The sequence below is a fragment of the Hyaena hyaena genome, unplaced genomic scaffold (assembly GCF_003009895.1).
Source record: "Hyaena hyaena isolate Hyena2069 unplaced genomic scaffold, ASM300989v1 scaffold_1590, whole genome shotgun sequence".
In the NCBI taxonomy this organism is placed as follows: Eukaryota; Metazoa; Chordata; class Mammalia; order Carnivora; family Hyaenidae; genus Hyaena; species Hyaena hyaena.
Window position 1 is genome coordinate 255,026 of NW_024082217.1, and position 21,664 is coordinate 276,689.

A 21,664-nucleotide genomic window follows, 5' to 3' on the forward strand; every position below is an offset into this window, starting at 1 on the left:
TTAGGTCATGATCTCACGGTTCGTGGGTTTGAGCCCCGCGTCGGGCTCTGTGCTGACTGCCAGCTCAGAGCCTGGAGCCTGTTTCAGTCTGTGACTCCCTCTCTCTCTGACCCTCCCCTGCTCACGCTGTTCTCTCTCTCTCTCTCCTAGAAATAATAAAACATTAAAAAAAAGGAAAAAAATGGATATGAAATGGCTTTTTACAAGACCAAGAATTACTTGAATATCACAACAGTTATTGTTTGTTCGGATTTCAACAAAGATGTACTTAAGCACCCATAATGGGCATGACAACATGCTGAGCACCAAGCCAGTGAGACCAACAGGACATGGTTCTTGCCTCAGAGAGCTCAGTCTCTTGGATGGGGAGTGAAGGGAAGATATGTGTGGATAATAACTAGACTCCATTGTGTGAACCTCTTTTGTAAGGTTCTGTCCAAAGTACTGAGAGACCAGGGAGAACTAATCAACTAGGTTTGCTCAGAGGGTGGTATTTGATTTGGGTTTTAGAGGATGAATAAACATCACCAGAGGACGAAGGGAGGAAGGCAGAAGAGGGACGAACCAGAGGAAGGAAGGAGGGGGTGCATGGGCAGAGGTGTGAATGGTTGGGAATGAATGGACTGGGGAAGGACACATAGTTGGGGCATCTGGACTGCAGGATATCATGATGGCCGGAGGCGCTAACTCATATTCAGAGTGAGGAGCTCTGAAGATTTATAAGGACCAGTTGGCTGAAGGAAAACTATAGGAGGAAAAAGGAAGGAAGGTGGGGATTTGCTTACAGTGAATTTCTGCTCTGGAAGTTAGATGTGAAATCCAAGCAAGGCTGGGTGGGTTGTATCGAGAGAGTCTGGCTGATGTCTCCAGGACACCCCAGTTCCTTCGTGAATTCACCACAGTTCAAGGGAGGAAACTAAATCAGAAACCAGATTTACCTTGGGGCGCTTGGGTGGCTCAGTCTTTTAAGCATCTGACTTCATCTTAGGTTATGATCTCGCAGTTTGTGAATTCGAGCCCCGCATCAGGTTCTGTGCTGACAGCTCAGAGCCTGGAGCCTGTTTCAGATTCTGTGTCTCTCTTTCCCTCTGACCCGCCCCTGCTCACGCTCTGTCTCTCTGTCTCAAAAATAAAGAAACAAAAATAATTTTTAAAAAATCCCAGATTTACCAGATCACCAAGGGTGAGGTGAGGTTCATCTTTCAGGGAAGATCTAAATTTACCAAAGTAACACCTGCAGGCTAATCTTCATTTACAGTAATTGTCAAGGCAAAAGCAATTTTTTATCAGAATACCAATTAGTTCATTTACACAAGAGGTATAATTGACTTGCCCATTTTCTTCCCATGACCAAGGTGTGGTGAGAAGCTAGCCTGAGGAGTTGTGAATCAGAATCAGCAGTTGGTCATGAGATGGATTTGACAGGGTCTTGTGCCTCCATCCAAGTGGCCAATGTGCCTCCAGGGCTGGACAACCTGGCCTTGGGCTGGGTCCTCTGTTTTAGACATGGTCGGATTGTCCTGCCAGGACAGACTGTGTAATGTCCCTTTTCTGTGCCTTCCAATGAACACATTATTTGTATATCTTAGATGCACTCTTTATGTATTTTTATATAGCAAGCTTCCTCTGGCAGGCTCGGAACTGAACTACTGTCTCAGGGTTTTCTCAACCTTGGATACATGTTAGAAACACCGGAGGAGGGGGAGGGGGCGGATTTAAAAGCTGCTAATATCTGAGCCTCACCCTCAGAGATTCTGATTTTATTGGTTTGAGGGACAGCCTGGGTATGTGGAGTTTTACAAGTTCTGCCAATGATTTAATACACAGTCAAGGTCGAGAAACTTTGCTTTAAGGCAACTGTGCATATTTCTTCTCTGGTCCATTGAATGTTGATTTTGCTCTTACAGGGTCACTTACCATGGATCAGGTGCCAAATTCAACAATGCTTCTCAAGCATTACCTTGTTGAATTCTTTAACCAGGTCTGCCAGGCAGTGAAGAGCAGTGATACAGGAGAAAACAGTCAGATATAATTCCATGAAGACCTGGGTTCAGTCCCAGCCCCACAGCTTACTAGCCAGGTGACTTGGGGGCAAGTTACTTAATCCCTCTGAATCTTAGTTTTCTCATCTGTAAAATGGGAATAATAATATCTGCTTCTCAAGGTTGTTATGAAGCAACAGATGGAAATAAGCTCACCCGTGGTAGTCTCCACCATACTGGCTCCATTTCAATGGGAAAAACAGGAAAGACTGAGACATCACTTTCCTTGAGGGTCCTTAAGAGAGGGGGAATCTCCCCATCACATTCTGGCCTATAGACATAAGATTGCTGAGTATGAGAAACATGCCATGGACAGGTGTCTAGGATATAAGCCTCATAATCGATTTCCCTTCACAGATCTAGACATGGGGAGGAGGAATTCTACCAACCCTGCAGATACCTGCCACAGAGTCTGAGTGGAGCAAACATGGTCAGCCATTGGCCACAGGCCAAGTGTTGGAGTGGGGACATGAAGCAGGTGCCACTAAGAGGCCAGCTCACATGGGTAGTGTGTATGTGTGTGTGTGGCAGTGGTCAAGTTTCTTTTAGTAGGGTCTGTAGGTCCAAGGGTCACTGGGGGGGCCCACATCCCTGAAGTTCTCTCTCCCTCACTAGGTTCCCCCTACAATTTTGCTACTCTGACCCTTTAGATCTCTCTGGGCTATATTCCTCAGGGTCTGGTTGTTGGGTTTTGTTTTTTTTTTTCTTATGGCTGGAAGGGTATGTTCCCAGTAAGACCATCCAACTGGGCTGCCTCAAGCCTTTTCCTGAGAGTTCCCTGCGCACACACTCCTTTGGGGTGGCTGGAATTGTCCCCTCTGACCCAGTGGGGAGCCCCATCAGACACTCACCAGTTAGCAAGTAAGCCCCAGTAGCAGAGCTCCTCATGTTGACCTCAGCGTGGGGAGCACAGGTCCCCTCTCCCTATCCCTGCATGTGGAGAAGCAGAAGTAGAACAGCCAAGAGAAGCATCCCTGACTCCCTCCACCACATTTGCTTGGCGGTGAGTGAAGGGAAGCTGAGAGCATCTATACCCATCTTGGTCCAAATTTCTTCACACAAGAAGGTCAAAACAGGTTATTATCTGGGCTGAAAGGATAAAGAGACACTAAATCACTGAGCCTGGAAACAAATGGAAAGAAGCATCAGCAACTACCTTAACCAGCTCTGCCTTAACCCCTTCCCCATCTGAGCCCTTTTTACCACATCCTTCTGCTCTTCTTGAACTGAGATTGTGGCTCCTGATGGGGTTCTTGAACAAAAGGCTAAGAAAATTCTTGAAACGTCTTTGGTGCAAAAAGGTGATTTTATTAAAGCACAGGGACAGGACTTGCACGGGAAAAGGCCGCACAGGGGTTGTGAGGAGTGACTGATCATATACTTTTAAGTTGTGGGGGTTAAGGGTCCCGTAAGTCTCTGAAGAATTTGGAATCAAGGCTTTCAGGACCTTGAGGGGCTAGCTAGTGTTAAAGATAAGGTTACTTTTAGTCTGTAATGAAACAAAAGCATTAAAGCAGTAAGGCCACCATGATGCGTATTTCAGGTGTCTGTCAGTGGGCTGATAGGAGATTTCATTTATGTTGTTTCTCTTGCCTTTGTTTCCCTTATCAGCTCCCACGGTTTTTAGTCTTTGTATGGAGGCCCCTTTGCCAGAACTTAGTTCCTTTCCAGCTTACTTGGTTGAGAATGAGGGTGCAGGCAGTTCTTGAGCGAACCACAAGATTTCCATGGTGTCTGGGCCTGTCATTTCTCTCTGGTCACAAGCTGAGCTGGACCCAAATTTCTGTGCCCTCAATTACCCCCGTGCCACTGCCTGCGCTCCTCAAGGGCTAGGTCAGTGGCTTAGGCTTCCTGCTGGGGACGGAACCCCCTCTCCGCCTAACCCCACAACCCCCTTATCTAGAAAAGAGACTGAGAGAAGTGAGCAAGCTATAGAAGCAGAGGCGTGGACACCACATACCCCATGGGTTTCTCTGGTCTGGAGTCACCTGAGAAAGCTTGGTCTTTGAGCCCTACCTCTTCCCCATACTCCTGCCCCCACAGTATTTTCTGGAAAATGTTCCAGTTCTTATTTATGCCCACCCACAGTCCACTCCTCAGGAAGGCCAGTGGGGATGGGAGGTCCTGGAGGCTATTGCTGGACAAGGCCAGGCGGGTCCTCCCTGGGACACCCCTGGCTCATTGGCATGTGCTGCCCTGACCAGACAGCTGACGGCCAAGCTCCTGGTGCTTTCTGGTTCCTATCTTTGGTGACATTCTGGTCATTCATGCTGGCTGCTGCCCAGTAATAGAGGCCACTGTCATTCACACATCCTGGGAACAGATGGCCCTTCACCATTCTACCCACAAAACCCCTGCACTGCTGCTGTCACTTGACCATCCTGCCCCCTCTCAAAAGCAAATGCCACATGGTTGTGTATATGGCAAGAACTCAAAGGAACATTTTTGGCAGTGTAGACAGATGACAGGAGGAAATTTTTTATTCTGATAGTGAGAAGAGGGAGATAACAGGGGAAAGAAGCTGAAGTAGCCAGAGGAGAGGAAGGAGGAAGAGGGGGAACAAAGGGAGGAGAAGGAATGTGTTAGAACAAGGGACCATGAAGACAGAGAAGCGCCTTCCTAGGTTCTGGGATACAGGCCTAGAGGGGACCCTGCTCTGGTATTTGAGAGAGCAGCTGGTCCATAGAGGCCTCATCTTCAAATTCAAGATCCAAGGGCAGAGGAGGAGCTGGGGAGGCCCCAGCAAGCTTCTGAATGTACTTCCTGACACTGAGCCGTATGTTTAAAAACGGCCAATTTGTAAATTTCAGATAATGTATGTTTTAGCACAATTAAAAAAAAAAAAAGAAGAAGAAGATAAAGAAAGGGAAAATAATGGTATACCCGCTTTGGAAACCAGCCTGCGATTCCTCAAAAGGTTAGGCACAGGATTGCTGTATGACCCAGCAATTCCACGCTGAGGTATGTATGCACTGAAGAGAAATGAAAACATATGGCCACCTAAGAGCTTGTACACGAATGTTCACAGCAGCTTTTTAAAATAATCTTTTATTTATTTATTTTAATGTTTATTTATTTTCAAGAGAGAGAGACAGAACATGAACACGGGAGGGACAGAGAGGGAGGGAGACACAGAATTCAAAGCAGGCTCCAGGCTCTGAGCTGTCAGCACAGAGCAGGGCTCGAACTCACGAACTACAAGATCATAACCTGAGCTGAAGTTAGATACTTCACCGACTGAGCCACCCAGGCGCCCCCACAGCAGCTCTATCCATAAAGTGGAAACAACTGAAATGTCCATCAGTGGAAGAGCGGATGAACAAAATGTGGTCCATTCATGTAGTTCATTCATGACCCAGGCTACAACATGGATGTGCCTCAGAAGCGGGATGTTACGACATGGGCCTATTTATATGAAATGTCCGGATTATAAGCAAATCTATAGTGACAGAAAGACTAGTGTTTGCCTAGAACCAGGAAGGGATTGGAGGGAAATAGGGAGTGACTGGTAACAGGTCTGGGGTTTCTTTTTTGGATGATGAAAACTCTCTGCAATTGGCTAGGGGTGACAGTTACACACTTTGTAAATATACCCAAACCCACCCACTAACTTTTACATATTAACAGGGTGGATTGAATGGTATGTGAATTGTATCTTGTTAACAAAAACAAGATTAGGGGCACCTGGCTGGCTCAGTTGGTTAGAGCATGCAACTCTTGAACTTGGGGTTGTGAGTTCGAGCCCCACATTGGGGGCAGAGCCTACTTAAAGAACACAACAAAACAAAAAGATTAAAAAACTGTTAGAAGAAACATGAATCTTCTGGGAAAAGCTTGGCCATCAGTCTAGGCTTCACTGGCCATTCTCTCTGTAACAGGAACCCAGCAGGTCTGCGGCCAACAAAGCTAAGTTGTGTCTCTGCCCCTCCCCCACACTCAGGACATTCCCAGCAGGGAGGAGGTGTCAGAGAGGGCCATACAGAGGGGCCCTGGGGGAAGGAGAGGCAGGGAACTCAGGGGTGGAAGGAAGGAGAAGAGGGTGCCAGGCTGCCTGGCCCAGCGCCCACTGCTCCCCTCCCCACACACGCTGGCCCTGGGGCCCCTGGCCACATACCCCAACCCAAGGACCCCTCAGTTGTGAGAGAAGCCCCCGTGGGAGAAGGCAGGGAGGTCGGGGGCACAGGCTGCAGCCTGGGGAAGGCAGGCCAGGGGGTTGACCTCACAGGCCCCAGCATCCTGGTCCCCCCGGAAATAGACGGAATCAGGGGACTCGAAGGAAGGGTCCTGGTCAAAGAAGTTGTAGGGCCGGAGGAAGAAGCCCACACCGGTCCCCACAGTCACCGTGTTGGGAACGTCTTCTGCATGTGGGATGTGCAGGAAACCAGCTGTCACCCAGGCCACCAAGTCCTGCCAAGGGAGAAGAAAGAGGATCCTGAGGCCTGGCTTTGCTCAGAACATGCTTACCTTACGGATTCAGCTCACTAGCCCAGGAAAATTATGAAATCACAAAGCTTTCTTTCTTAGTGAGTTCTAAAGACCCTCAAAGAATCTGGCTCGGGAGAGAATGAAGTGGCTCATCCTTGTTTCCCTCACCTCCCTCTCGAGCCTCCCCCTCCTTCCTCTCAGCTGACCTGCCCTGCAATGGTCTCATTGTTGATGAAGTCACTGAAGTCCACAGTGGGAGTCCAAGGGTCATTCAGATTGTAGATGCTGGTGCTGCTGGGCTCCTCTTCCTTCCTTCGGGTCACGGCCAGCTGGTACCTACAGGAGATTTGGATTAGACCCACAAGTTCATTAACCTGTCCTACTGCCCAAAGCCACACTGGAGACGGAACACAAAGGGGAAGTGAGCACAAAGGGGAAGGTGTCACGGTGTCAAGCCTCTTTACTATTCTTTCTCCACTTGTTCTTTTTCTCTCTGTCCCATAGAGTTCCTAAGTGTGTCCAGTATCTTGTATCTCACTTATCACCTGACCTGTTGTTCAGACCTCAGATAGGAAGGTCATTCTCATGCATCTGTCCAGATCTGAGCCTGTGCCCTGGATGCATGTGTGCAGACGTGGCCGGATTCCCATCTGATGTCAATTTCAAGTATGTCACCTGCCTGGGTTTTAGAGCATATTCCCTCAGATCTGTGCTCTCCTTGTACCGGTTTTTCCTCCAACTTTTATTGCGAACATTTTTAACATACAGAAAAGTTCAAAGAATGGCACAGCGAACACCCATATACCCTTGACCTAGATCCCGCCTCAACATTTTATTCTATTTGAGTTAGCACATAACTCTCCATTGATCCCTCCATCCAGGAGGCTGCATTTTGAGTGCCACTAAGATTGTGGCTGCAGGAATGTGTGTGTGCATGTGTGATTGTGTATGTGCACGCACACCAGTGGGAGGTGGGGGAAAGTGGCTTCTCAGCAACATGGGGTCCTTCTTACAGTCCACGTCCTCCAGTGGCTGACACCCCACCACTCACCTTCCCCAGCTGAAGGCTCTCTCCATGGAACTGTTCTGGGGCAGCGGCTCCCCAGCAAAGCCGAGCATCTGGATGCGGTAGCCCCGCCGGTGACCCCACTTGTTGCTGTGGTTGCTGGCCAGGTACACGTAGCGGGGTGGGGTGCCTCCCAGGGGGAAGGCGGCCTGCTCCTCAGTCTCCAGCAGCTTGCGGGTCACCTGCATCCTCTGCATCTGGTGCTCGGGGCTCCAGGGTACCGCCGTGGGGACATAGGACATGTCCTCAGCCCAGACCCAGTTCTCCAGGCCTGCCGGGGTGGGGTGGAGGTGGGTGGGAGGGAGGGCTGGTCATGCAGCTGTCCTGTCCCGTCTGGATTGTGTCCCCTCCCCTCCACTCACTGCTTCAGAGTGGGGCCAAAGAGAAACCCAGAAGTGAGTGCGCCCTCTGCCTCCCTTCCTTCTCCCCAAGATATCCCCTATCCAGAGATTTGGAGAAGATCCTGCCTGATGTCATCTCTGGTAATAATCCCAGAGGCCTTGTGACTGGGCCTCCCCTGGCCTCCTTCCAAGGACCTGCAAGGGAGGATGCTTTCCCTGAGGTTGGAGCAGCCTGGCAGGCAATGTGCAGAAGTCAGATTCCTTCTGACCCAAGGAAAGGGTCTACGCCTCATGCGCCTCACATCTGAAGCCCTATAGCATCACTAGAACTGCCTTGTCGTGAAAACAAAAACAGCTGTACCTCACATTTACTACTCCCAAAGGAGCTCTGCACAGGCAGGGCCTTGATGCTTTACTTGGACTGCAACCTTATGAAAGAGGGACCACAACTGTCCCCATTGTACAGATGGGACAATTGAAGCTTAGAGACTTAAGTAGTGGACTCTAGTTTGTCACCAAGAACATGTGGTTAGTATCACGGTAGTGCTGGGGACCCGGGTCTTACTCCGGCTCCGCACCTGCCCACACAGCAGCACACAGAGGAAAGCAACATAGAATGGTCCCACCACACATGGACAGCAAAAATGCAGACCAGAGGGAAGGAAAATCAGACCCCAGGCCCAATGCTGCTGCTGGAGCTTGGGGCTATTTCATATCATTTGAAGCTTGGCAAGGAATTAAGAGCAGGGTCAAAGGCACAGTCTGTTCCCTGAACTCTGAGAATTTTGAATGATTTTATTAGAGTCTAAGTAGGTCCCATATTAGGAATCAACTTAAGTGATCTGAGGCCAAAGAGCAGTAAACCAAAACATGCCGAAACTCCCTCCATACCTTCCAAGGACCAGAAGACAGCAGAGACTGATTAAGCAAACTCTCAGTTTCCTTTTGTGGGTTCACTGCCCCTAGTCCACACCCCAGGGTTTCTACCCATAGGAGACAGTTAAAAGCCAAGAGTTCTTACTGGTACATCCACACAGTGGGCTCATGTGGACAACGACAACAGTGGCAACAATGGCTAATACTCCTCGCTGTGTCAGGCACCTGTCAAAGTGCTTGAAGAGACGTCATTGCTTAGGAGCAGAACTAAAGAGAGATGTGCGTATCAGGCAGAATACATACCTAGATTTTCTAGCTAAGTCCAATGAGCGAGCCTAAAAACAATGACATCCCAGTGATAATGAGCACTCCAGGCACCTGTCTTGGTTTCTAAATAGTATCTTCCAATTAGAAGGAAACAGAACACGTTGGAGAAGTGGTTGATTCCAGGGCTGGGGCAGGGAAAATACAAGATCAAATTCAAACAACTTGTGGGGTGCCTGGGTGGCTCAGTCAGTTAAGCATCTGACTCTTGATTTCAGCTCAGGTCATGATCTCATGGGTTGTAAGTGTGGAGCCTGCTTGGGATTCTCTCCCTCTGTCTCTATCCCTTCCCTGCTCACTTTTTATCTCTCTCTCTCCCAAAATAATAATAATAATAATAATAATAATAATAATAATAAATAATAATTAGCATTTAAAAAATTCTAACATTTTGCACCAGAAAGTAAAGAAGCACTCAAAAAAGGATGAAGTCACATCTAAAGGACACAGGAACCAATCTGAATTATCTCCCAATGGCCAAAATTAGAATAGTTCAAAGACCAAAATAAATAATAGTACTGGTTATAACTCTTAGACTAAAATAAATAACCATGAATCCATGCAGTTATGAATAATTACGTATATAAATAAATGTAGAATATGGGTAGCTCTTCCTTGTGGAGAATTCTAATTAATAAATGTATAAAGAATAAGGAAACAAATTTAAATGACCAGTAGGGAAACACTACAGTAATAACTGTTGCATTAAAAAAAATCCACCAGTAGATGCTAAACATTAGTGAGCAAGAACTTGAGAAGAAAAGAAATAGGATATTTGCATAGCATCAAAGTAATTGCACCAAGATATTTATTAACAGCAAATGGAAAAATATTAACTTTTACAATTGAGAAATCCAGAAGACACCATCCTAACCAAGTGCTTGAGGTCAACATCACTGGTTATAAGACATAGCAATGTCCTGTACCTCTTGATATGATGCACTGAGAAGGGCACAATGTCATTTCTGTGGTTTTCTTGTAAAAAAAAAAAAAAAAAGGCAATCTCAATGTAATAATGAGAAAATAACAGAGAAACCCAATTTGAAAGATATTATACAAAATAATGACCAATATTTTCCCTAGTGTCAAGGTCATGAAAGACAAGAAAAGCCTAAGAAACTGTCACAGATTGGAGGAAACTAAGGAGATAAGTCATCTAAATCAGTGCAAGATCCTGGATTAGATCCTGGAACAGAAAAAGAAAATTAGTAGAAGAACAAATGAAACTCTAATAAGGTCTGTAGTTTAGTTAATAGTATTGTAATAATATTAATTTCCCTTTTTGGTCGCCATATTGTGGTTATGTAAGATGTTAACATGAGGGGGAGCTGGGTGAAAAGTATATGGGAACTGAACAAAGTTTGCAAGTTTTCTTAAGTCTAAAATTATTTCAAAAGATAAAGTGTTTTGGGGGCACCTGGCTGGGTCTGTCCAAAGAGCATGTGACTCTTGATCTCAGGGTTGTGAGTTCGAGTCTCATGTTGGGTTTAGGGATTACTTGAATGAATGAATGAATGAATGAATGAATGAATAGATGTATAAGTTTTCTTTTTTAAAGAGAAAGTATTGGGGAGCCTGGGTGGCTCAGTCAGTTAAGTGTCCAACTTCAGCTCAGGTCATGATCTCACGGTTCATGGGTTCGAACCCCGCATAAGGCTCTGTACTGACAGCTGGCTCAGAGCCTGGAGCCTATTTCAGATTCTGTATCTCCCTCTCTCTCTGACCCTCCCCTCCTCTTGCTGTCTCTCTCTCTCTCTCTCAGAAATAAATAAAACATTTATAAAAATTTTTTAAATAAAATAAAAGAGAAAGTGTTTTAAAGTACTCATCATTAATCCTCAGTCTTACTAAGAATGCACTGTCATACCATTTTTACACTTGTGTAAACTGACGTATAGAGCAGTGAGGCATAAAAATGTTTCTATCACACATATTTGTCCAAGGTGCTGCACACACTCTCCATTCCGCCATTAGAATGTAAGCCTCTTAAGAGCAAGATGTTGTTTCTTTTGTTAAATTGCATTAATGCAGTGCTTGGCACAAATATGTATTCAGTAAACATTTGTTGCTTACATGAGTGATACGCTGTTATGTGAAAAAACAGATGTGGCAAAATATATTTACATTATGATCCAAATTTGGTAATAAGAAATTTAAATATTTATATCAGTACATCATATTTTTAGATACTATGCACTATAATAAATGTTGTAATTTATTAAATATTACAGATGCAACATTTAAAAATATTTGTTGCTTACATGAGTGTTATGCTGTTACATGAAAAAAACAGATGTGGCAAAATATATGTATAATCTGATTCAAATTTGGTAATAAAAATTTTATATCAGTATATCATATTTACAGATAGTATACAATATAATAAATGTTATAGTTTATTAAATATTATAGATGCAACATTTTTAAATATGGAAAAATTTCTCTTAGGTATAGAAGAATAATCTGCTAAGGGTGAAAATTTCTCAGGAATCCAATGACTTCAAGTTTATTTCATATACTTTTATATTTTTCATGTTTCATGACAATTTTTAAAGCTAGGCATGGAGATTTCAGCCCTCTCTTCTGGAATCCTTGTTTCTGCTGGGATATCTTACCTGCTACATCCAGATCCACCTTGAAATGGGCGCTGTGGGTGTGGACGGTCCCCAGCGTGTGCTCCCCAACCTGGTTCCCGTACCTTCGGGCAGCACCAAAAAGAAATGTTGAGCTGATGTAGCCAGTGGCATGGAGTCGGACTTCTATGGCCCCATTGGGGTGGAAGATCATATCCCACACATAGTCATAGTTGAGCATGGTTGAGACAGATCGGAGGACCAGCACTGTCTCTGCAAGGCCCCCAAAATAGTGGGAGTGGATATCTGAGTGGTGTCGCCTCAGGGGGAGGCCCTGGTTCTGTTCAAACACACAGATGGCATCACGTATTATCTTAGGGGCTTGGGACTCCAGAAGGAAGTGCCAGTCCACGTAGGTGGCCAGGTAGGGGCAGTCCACCCCCCGGGTCAGGGTTGAAGAGAAGTGACCCAAGCCAAATCCACCATCTGTGTACCGGCTTCGAAGAGCAGAAGGAGAATTTCCACCATAGATGGCCAAGGCCTCTTGGAGGCTGATCTCATAAGCTAGTCGTTCTCCCCGGAAGCGGATGTCAAAGACCCTCGGGCCGCTGAAAGCTCCAAGGCCAAAGGAGAAAGTCCACAGTGAGGAGGCCACTTGACTCCCCTGGACACTGAAGCGGGGGCCCTGGGGGTAGAACTGCAGAGGAGGAGATGGACCCCGAGGCACCTGGGACTTCAGGGACCAGGACCCACCTGTGCCGTTGTCTGGGATCAGCACCACATTCACCAGGCCAGCCTCAAACTGGTCCTCCAGCTGGGCCAAACTCTCATAGTAGCGGCCTTGAAAGAACACCTTCTGGATGGTCCAGCGGGCAGGGTCCAGAGCCTTGTGGTCTACCAGCAGTTCCAACCCCACGGGGTGTAGGAAAAACCCAGCCCCTGAGATGTTGTAGTAGAGGCCAAACCAGGTGGCCCGGTCCCCTGACTGCAAACCACGGGGGGCCGTGTTCATTGCCACCAGGTTCTGTCCTTGGTGTTTATAGAAGCAGCAGTGGTGGAGGAGACCAGCGGCCTGGGGCAGCTCTCTGTCGAAGATCAGCTGGTCTATGTCCAGGTACTCTCGGAAAAGCACGGGGCGTCGGTGATAGGGCAGGGGCCCCCCGTGACGCTCCACCGTCACATCCCGCAGGTAGGAGGGGTGCGGCAGAGGCCCCACCACCAGCTCACTCACGTTGGGCTGGGGTTGTCCGCCAAAGAAGACGATGGCCAGTGCCTCCCGGGCGGGCGGGGGACTCCCCCTGTCCAGGTGGGCCAGCGCAGCAGCCTTGGGGGGCAGCTGCAGCTCCACCGAGAAGACGCAGTTGTCCGAGGGGCGGGCCTGGGCTGCGTCCACCAGGCCCGGCCCCAGCTGCTGGGTCAGGAAGCTCATCACGGCCGTCAGCTCCTCTGGGCTCAGGTCTGCAAACAGCTGGCTCTGGCCGCGGAGTGTCCAGGGCTGGGCACTGGGGGATACAGAGGGGCAGCGGGGAGGCTGGCCTGGTTCACATTCCTTCTCCAATCTTTTTTCACTCCCACCATCACCCATGCCTGTCACCAGAACACTACACAGGGCCAAAATAATGAAGATAGCCATAGTTAAATCTCCTGGACTGTCCTTAGGCTCCTGAATCGGAATGCAGAATGGGAAACAAAGATAAAAGACAGGACCTGGGAGCAGGATGCCTCTATGAGTCTCTGGCGGTTACTGGTCTCTGAGCGGAGTTGTTGGGCAAGAGGCATGATGGGCACATTGAAGATAAGCAGCCAAGGGCAGATGGGTGGGTGGGGGTGGGGGTGGGGCTGGAGCTGGAGGGGACCAGGAGTCAGGCCAGGCTTGGGAGGTGGGGCTGAGGTAGGAACCTGGACTTTAAGTGGCCGATGTAAGCCTCTGTGCTCCTGTTCCAAATCAAACACTAAGGGTCAAGGCTGGGGAGCCAAGCGGGTGGAAGGGTAGGTTTTGGAGATAACACAGGTGGAGGCAAGAGGAAGTAATGGGGACAGAAAGGGACAGTCCTTTGAGCAGGACTGACAGGCCAGGTCAGAGGTCAGGGGACTGGAAACACTGGCTGTGGAGTTAGCTTGGCAGCCCAGAGCCCTGAACCCCAGGAAGCCCTCCTCCAAAAGTTGTAGAGGCAGAGAGCAAAGCCACCTCCATTCTCTTCCAGGTGATGTGCAGGAGGCCACCGTCGCCTGGGCAGTCAGGTCCTGAAAGGAACAAGGAGAGGCTGAAGGTTCCAGGGAGGGGAGATGCTCCCCTCGTGAGCCTGGAGGAGAATCCTTTCCAGCATGGACCTCCCCAGGAAGATTTCCCCAGAAACAGACATTAGACTGACCTTGCGGAAAGAAAGCGTTCACCGGGCAGAGAAGTCAAAGGAAACAGAAGGTACAAAGGTAGAGAAACGTGAAACAGCTCAGCATGGGCAGGGAATGGCCAAAAGGTCATTGTATTGGTGTGAGGTGGGGACAGAATGGGGGCAGAAGAGGTGAGATCGGGAAGTTTTGTGTGATACATGTTTTAGACAAGGCAGTAATTATGGGTAGACGGTGAGGCATCTTGGAGCCTGGGAGAGTTAAACCAGGTAAACTGATACCGAAAAGGTCAGATTATCCAGAAACATTTATATATCCAGCTGTAGTTTTGTTTTGGTTTTGGTTTTTAAAGAATTTGTTTTTAAGTAATCTCCATACCCAACGTGAGGCTCGAATTCACAGCCCCAAGATCAAGAGGTGCAGGCTCCCAGGGCCCTGCATCCAGTTGTATTTTGATATGGAAACTCAAATGATGTTCCTTTCCCTTGTTCTTTAAAGAGGTAGGAGTAGAGACGCTCTCTCCAAAATGGTGAGAAAGTCAGGGTCCTCCATCCCAAAATAACCCCCGTCCCCAGTGAAGAAAGCCCTTGGGGTTCTCAAGGAAAATAGGAACTGATTTTTTTTTCTTTATTTTGTCATTTTTTAACGTTTTATTTTATTTTTTGAGAGATAGAGACAGAGCATGAGCAGGGGAGGGGGAGAGAGAGAAGGAGGCACACAATCCAAAGCAGGCTCCAGGCTCTGAGCTGTCAGCACAGAGCCCGATGCAGGGATCGAACCCACGAACTGCAAGATCATGACCTGAGCCAAAGTCAGTCGCTCAGCAGACTGAGCCACGCAGGTGTCCCAGAACTGATTTTTCGTTTGCTGATCTGGTTTTCATACTCTGCAGAAGCTCTTTGTGGAAGAAAGTATTTAAAAATTTTTTAACTTAAAAAAGTTTTGAAAACATTTTGATGAACACACACAAAACATTTGGTAAACACATGTAGAAAGCATAAAGGAACATACTGTGACAAATCCACTCCCCTTTCATCCTTCAAGTCTACTCCACAGTCCCCTCTCCAAAACAAGTGCTTTAACCTGTATCTCATGGGTCATCCGGGGCTATTGCTGGATGAGAGAAAAAGGAGAAAATAGGAGATTTTTGCACAGGAAAGTGAGTGTGTGCCAAAATTTTGCACAGGAAAGTGAGTGTGTGCCAACCCCCAGGGCAGGGCCTTCCTCCATTCTCCACCCAGCAAGACTGGCCGCAGAGCCACAGAAAGTGAACATAATAGCAGTGACCACTGTCACCTGAAAACTAGCTGACCATCCTCCTCCCCACCCCACCCCCAAATCTCAGACTAGAGTTTTCCCTAACCCTGAAGATGAGAACCCCCCACAAGCATCCCCGTGATTGAATTTCAGGTACAAGGGCACTGAGCTTGTTATCTGATATAGAAACATTAAGAAACATGACATTTCATACCTACCCTTAGTGTTGGAGAGTAGAATCCACATCCAGTGCTCCCATCAACTGAGCAGTGACACGGAGACGACCGACTGGAGGCCTTGCAGTCAAGACAAGAGACAACAGTATTACAACCACAAAGGCAGAAAGGCGTCATTGGAAATGGCCCAAGTGACCCATAGGATAAGAGGAAACAGAACCTAATGTCAAGGCCTAAGCCCTGGCCACAGGCAAACTGTAACCGCGGGAACTCGGGTCCAAGCTCTTTGGTAGGTTATAGTCTCAGCTCCCAGCTAAGAACACACCATTAGGATGGCTCACATTTCTTTGTCCTGACCTGTGTTACCAAGCAGAGGTCAAGAATGTTCGCTCTAAGGGCGCCTGGATACCTCAGTTGATTAAGCGTCTGACTTTAGCTCAGGTTATGATCTCACGGCTTGCGGGTTTGAGCCCTGCGTCGGGCTCTGTGTGGACAGCTCGGAGCCTGGAGCCTGCTTCTGATTCTGTGTCTCCCTCTCTCTCTGTCCCTCCCCCACTCACATTCTGTATCTCTCTCTCTCTCTTTCAAAAATAAATAAACATTTTAAAAAAAAAAGGAATGTTGGCTCCAGTAAGGTATCACAGGGCTCTCATGTGGGGAGGTGGGTCATGACTGGGGGCGAGCCCTTTGCCTTGGCTGGTGGGGAAGCAGGTATATAAAAGATGCCACCCAACCATCTTCCCTAAGTGTCTTGCTGTCACACTGCTCCCTCTGATATCTCTTCACAATTGTCACAAAGCGTGTCCCTTCGGGAAATTACTCAGGAGACAGGACCAAGGTGCTTCATTAGGTCTTATTTCCCTTTGAATAAGCTTGACCCCAGCCTCTGTGAATAGGATGAGCTTATTCCTTGGACCCACCCCCCCCCCCAACCCCCACCTTCGGGCTGAAGACTGGGCTCCAGAACGAGCTGTGTCTCGGCAGAGCTGCCGCTTCAGAGGCCCTGTGCAGTCATCTGGGCCACCCTGTGCACACACGTCATGCTCCATGCAGGTCTGCATTGCAGGGAGACAGTGTGGAGGTGTGGAGCAGCGCGTGAGTGTGGGGCGGACTAGAGGCAGAGGGCCAGGATGAGGCCGGTGACCTCAAGGACAGAGAAGAAGGAATAAATCTAAGATGGTTAAGGGTAGAGGTGGCCAGAATGGGTGCCTGACTGGGAGTGAGTAGGCAAAGAACACAGTGTCTTTAGGTGACACAAAAGCTTCCTGTGACTGGCTGGGTGATGGGGCTTTTTGCCAGAGAGGACATACATGAAGGGTGGCAAGTTTAAGGGGGAACCGAGAAGGCTGAGTTTGAGGTGTTCATGGGAAGTCCCGGCATAGATGCCTAGAAACAGGGTTGGCTCTATGGGTCTGGAGCATAGGAGAGATGTTTTAGGCTAGAAATAGAGATTTCAGCCAACAACAGTATTAGCAGTTAAAGTAAGAGAAGCTGAGGTCACCCAGGGAAGACTTCGGGACAGAGAAGAGAGGACGCCCTAGCTAGCCTCCAGGAAAATGCCTACATTTGGGCCTATGTGGGCCGGTGGGGGAGCAGCATAGAAGACTGAGAAACAGCAAATAGGGACAAGGAGGGGTCAGAATGCGGGGAAGTCAAGACAGGCGAGAATTTCAAAAAGGGAGTAGGTGGTGTTGTCAAATGCCACCGAGAGGTCCAGAAAGTAGGCGCCTGGAAAGGCCCATTGATTCTGCATTTAGAAGTCACTGGTGACCTTTGTCAGAGCAGTGGCTGTGGTTGTAGGCCGGCAGAGGGAGGGCAGTGGGTTGGCAGTTGGCTGGGGAAGCACAGGAAGCAGACCCAGGAAGGATAGAATACTCCTTGGAGGAAGGGGTTTTGCGAAGGCACAGACTAAGAGAGAGAAGAACCCCATCCGGATGATGCAGGGTCACTGGGAATGCTTAGCAAGATGAGAGTGGAGAAGAAGAACCAGTCAAGAGGGAAAGATGGAAGATACAGGCAGAGGAGTGGATAACTGAAGGAGAACTTTCTGGAAGCAGCCCGATGGGTGGGGTCCCTCTTAAACAGGTAAAGGCTGTGGAATTAATGACCCCATCCTCATCACCAGTCAAAGAAGCTGCCTCGAGGGCACCAAGTACCTTTTCTTTAATAGGGGTTTAATTTTTTTCAAACCCGCTTTATATTGTGTAGAGTCTAGAAGGATGATTTAACCAATTATCACATAATGGCACGGACTATAGAAGAGCCTGACTGTTGGGTGGAATTTTTCTTCAATCAGCATCTGACTTTCTGATCTGTTAAGTGTTCATTAAATACAATGCTCTTCCGTTCAGGAGGAAAAAGACCAGGCATCGGCCAGAGATCCCTCCTCACTTTCCCAGCAACCTGAGCAGGTGAGGGAGGAAGAAGGGAGGAAGGAAGCATCCAGATGTGGGGTTCTGATTAGGGCAGCTCAGAAATGGCCTCAGCGGGCCAGACTCCCCACAGGGGTCCTCCTCCAGGCCCTGCAAGGTGTTCACACCGCCACCATTTCTGACTTCCAACCCGCTGTCTATGACCAGGTCTTCTGTCAACTCTGTGGTTTGCATCTGGGCCAGAGAGAATGTCCTAAAAGCCAGATTTGACACTTGTCCCTCCCTGGCCTCAAATCCTTCCATGGCTCCCCTTTTCTCTTAGAGTAACAATGGCTTGCAAGAACCCCCTCATCTGTCCCCTGCTTGCCCCTCCAGGCTCTCCCTGTAGCCCACATGTCTCTCATTGAACTTGGGTACTTGGATGGTGCCACCTTGTCACCTCCTGGCCCTTGGTCATGCTGTTTCCTCACCCTGGAAAATTCTCTCCACTGTCCTCCTTGTCCCCGGTTTGGACATCATGTCCCACAGGAAGCCTTTCCCCAACCCGAGTCAGGAGCCCCTGCTAGTGTCCTCCTCGCACCTCCCTGCCACTGTCCTTTACTGGCCTCACTCACCCAAGGACAAAAAGCGTGCATCCTATTCACTGGTGTACCCTAGTGCCTTGCGTGTGCCTGGCCCTGAGAGGGCACGCTGTAAATCTTTGTTGGATACATGAAGGAACCCTCTTGCTCTTGGAGCTGAAGCCATTCCCGGGGCCCTCAGGAGGAGAGCAGAGGCAGGTGAGACATGTGCTCCTTCCAGGGCATTCTAGTGTCTACATTCGCAGACAAGTCCCAGTTATGCCCTCTGACCTAAGTCTCAGGGCTCTCCTTGCCCAGCACCTCTTAGGGCAATGGGCCCATGTCCTAAAGATTTTAGCACTGGGGGCACCTGTTCCTTCAGAACTTAACATCCTTGATAAATATTCACTATCACGTGATCACAAACGTGAGACCAACACACTAAGCCGGCCTCAGTGGTCTAAGGAAGACATTGGGTTGGGGGAGGGGGCTGGAGGTCCACCTTGCAGCCCTCCTGAGCCCAGCTGGGTGGACGTTCTAATGACCCACATGTCCATCCTGCCTCCTCTTATTTGAGGCTGGGGCAGGTGGCGTCATCCCTCTGGTGACGTGCAGAGACACAACCACACACGGTTACATTTTTGGACAACAGCTGGTGAGCATTTGCACCCACTCACACATACAACTGCACACAAGCACACACGCTCTTTGGTCTGGACATGGGTTTCGAGGTCCTAAGTTTCATGTCAGTGTGATGGGGTGGGGGGACGGGTGGACACCAGCACCCCTTCGTTCCATCTCCCCCAGCAGTGACCACCGTGCAGCTGACCATACTGAGTCAGCATGCATTGGAGGTTAAATTACTTAGGTCAGAGAAAGAGGAAGTACAAAGTCAGTGTCAGAGCCCACAGCTGGTCACGACATCCTTTTTCTCCTTGGTCTCTGTCTTTGATCATTCCTTGTCCTCAGTCTCCTTCTGTATTGTCACTCCTTTCACCCCAGGCAGGCAGTGCCACAAATTACCGCAGCTGTCACTGGCCCGCTCTCCTCACTGAAGTCTTCCTCCCTGTTGCTTGGAACCTAGTTTCTCTCCAGCTCACTGATGTGTCCCCATCCACTGTTTCATTGATCTTGAAGTGAACTTGGGCTTGGGGCAGCACAGAAGGTAGCAGAAGCTTCTGTGATGCCTGACCTCCCTAGATAGGATCTCCCTCTGGTCAGAGGCTGAGCGGAAGCCCAAACTGGTCTCCTGTACTTCACCTCCTGGCCTGGCCTGGGCTCCCAGCAGCCAGAGTCACTCCTTGCCATTGCTTCTCATTGTCCCCTCTTTGAAGAGAGACAGGGGGAAAATAAGAGAGAGTGAGAGAGAGAGAGACAAAGAGGGAGTGAGAGAGTGTGGCTGAAGTTTCCCGTTGTCATTGGGGACAGACAAATGAGAGAGTGCAAAGCAGTTACCAGAGACCACATCCATTTCTCTGGGTCTCAGAAACTTTACCAAATTGAGTCCCTGGATCCATACCTTCATTTACTTTACCCTCCACCTACCTTCACCCCTTCCTAAAAGACCTGTCAATTAAAAACAAAAAAAGCCAGGTCCTGTTTGGGTCCATTTTTTATTTATTTTGAATGGGTAACACCGTCACGTGGCTCACAATTCAAAATATACAAAAGGGTATTTAGTGTGCTAAGTCTCCTCCCTCCCCAGGTCCCACCTCCCAGTTCCCCTCCCCAAAAGTATCACTGGCATCATGTGAATATGCATATATAAGTGAATATGTTTTTATTTATTTTTTAAAGTTTATTTATTTTGAGAGAGAGACAGAGGGAGAGAGTGGGGGAAGGGCAGAGAGCGAGGGAGGGAGAGAGGATTCCAAGGAGGCTCTGCACTGACAGTGGGACTTGAACTCACAAACTGTGAGATCATGACCTGAGCTGAAATCAAGAGTCAGACGCTTAACCAAATGAACCACCCAGGGGCCCCCAAGTGAGTATGTGTTTATAGCTCCCTCCCTTCTACAACACAGAGGGGCGGTGCACCACATACACTTTGCCGTTTGCATTGGAAGATCATTCCCCTAGTAGTATATAAAGAGAGAGAATTCTTTTTATAACTGCATAGCACTGCACTGTAAGGCAGTACAAGAATTTAGTTAGCCAATCCCCTAGGAAAGGACATTTCTGTTGTTTCCAATCTCTCACTATCGGTGTACACGCCTCTCATCCAGGGCCCCCCTGAAGGACAGCGTGGTGGGAGCCACCCCTGCCCTCCGCCCAGCTCATCTGCATGGCCACAAGTGTTGGACACCTCTAGGTTGCTGGAATTCGAGGGTCTCACTGCTTCTCACCATTGGTGCCCACCAGCCTTCTATGTCTGTTGCCGCGGAGTAGAGGTCACTGGCCACATACACCCCTGGCAAAAACAACCACTCCTCATTACCACCGTACCCACAAATCCACCCCATAGGCTGACTTGAAATGTTGCTGTGTGGCCATCCTCTGCCAGAGACTGCGAGGCAGGTGAATACAAAGGGGTGGAGGGAACTTTCCCTGGGGAATCACAGCCTGCCGCAGGACTGGGGTGGGGACAAGTCCTAGTCCAGTATGTGACAGACACAGGGGGACAGACAGGGATTGTCCTCTCAGACTAGATGTCCCTTGCATTTTGAGACTTCCACAGGCATAGAGCCAGGGGAGGAGACCTAAGTTGAGAAACCAAGGCTAGGGGAACATCAGGACACAGTCCCCCCATCCCAGGGCTGAGAGGGAGATCCCAGGATATAAGAACAGGTAGGAAAGGAAGAGGGGACAGTAGGCAAAAGGAAGAAGGCGGGAGAGAAGAAGGAGGTCTTGGCTAAGAGGAACGTGGGTTGGGGCGCCTGGGTGGCTTAGTCGGTTAAGCATCCGACTTTCGCTTAGGTCATGATCTCGCGGTTCGTGGGTTCGAGCCTCGCGTCGGGCTCTGTGCTGACTGCCAGCTCAGAGCCTGGAGCCTGTGTCAGTCTGTGACTCCCTCTCTCTCTGACCCTCCCCTGCTCACGCTGTCTCTCTCTCCTAGAGATAAATTAAAAAAAAAATAATTAAAAAAAAAAAATAAGAGGAACGTGGGCTAAGGAACCCTTTCTAGCTTATCTATGCATGTGCAGGCCTAGCAGGAACCCTGCCTTGGGGCTTCTAGGGGACTGTCCCCAGTTCAGAAACACCACCCTCACCTCCAAAACAAGGGACCGAGGAGGCTCAAGAGAGACCTTGAGATGGGTGAAAAACACTTGGGAAAGCCAGAATTCAAAAACAACAACAACAAAA

The 21,664-nt window shown here is 48.6% G+C and overlaps 1 protein-coding gene across 1 annotated transcript in view; it reads right to left on the minus strand.

The window, feature by feature from the left end:
* Nucleotides 1–6,080: 6,080 nt before the first annotated feature.
* AOC3 (amine oxidase copper containing 3) overlaps nucleotides 6,081–21,664 on the minus strand; it is a gene marked incomplete at its 5' end in the record, with an annotated part of 20,694 nt that continues 5,110 nt past the window's right edge. Inside the window, one exon of the mRNA XM_039224296.1 lies at nucleotides 6,081–6,449. Coding sequence (XP_039080227.1) covers nucleotides 6,174–6,449 — 276 coding nt within the window. The remainder of the gene's footprint in view (nucleotides 6,450–21,664) is intronic.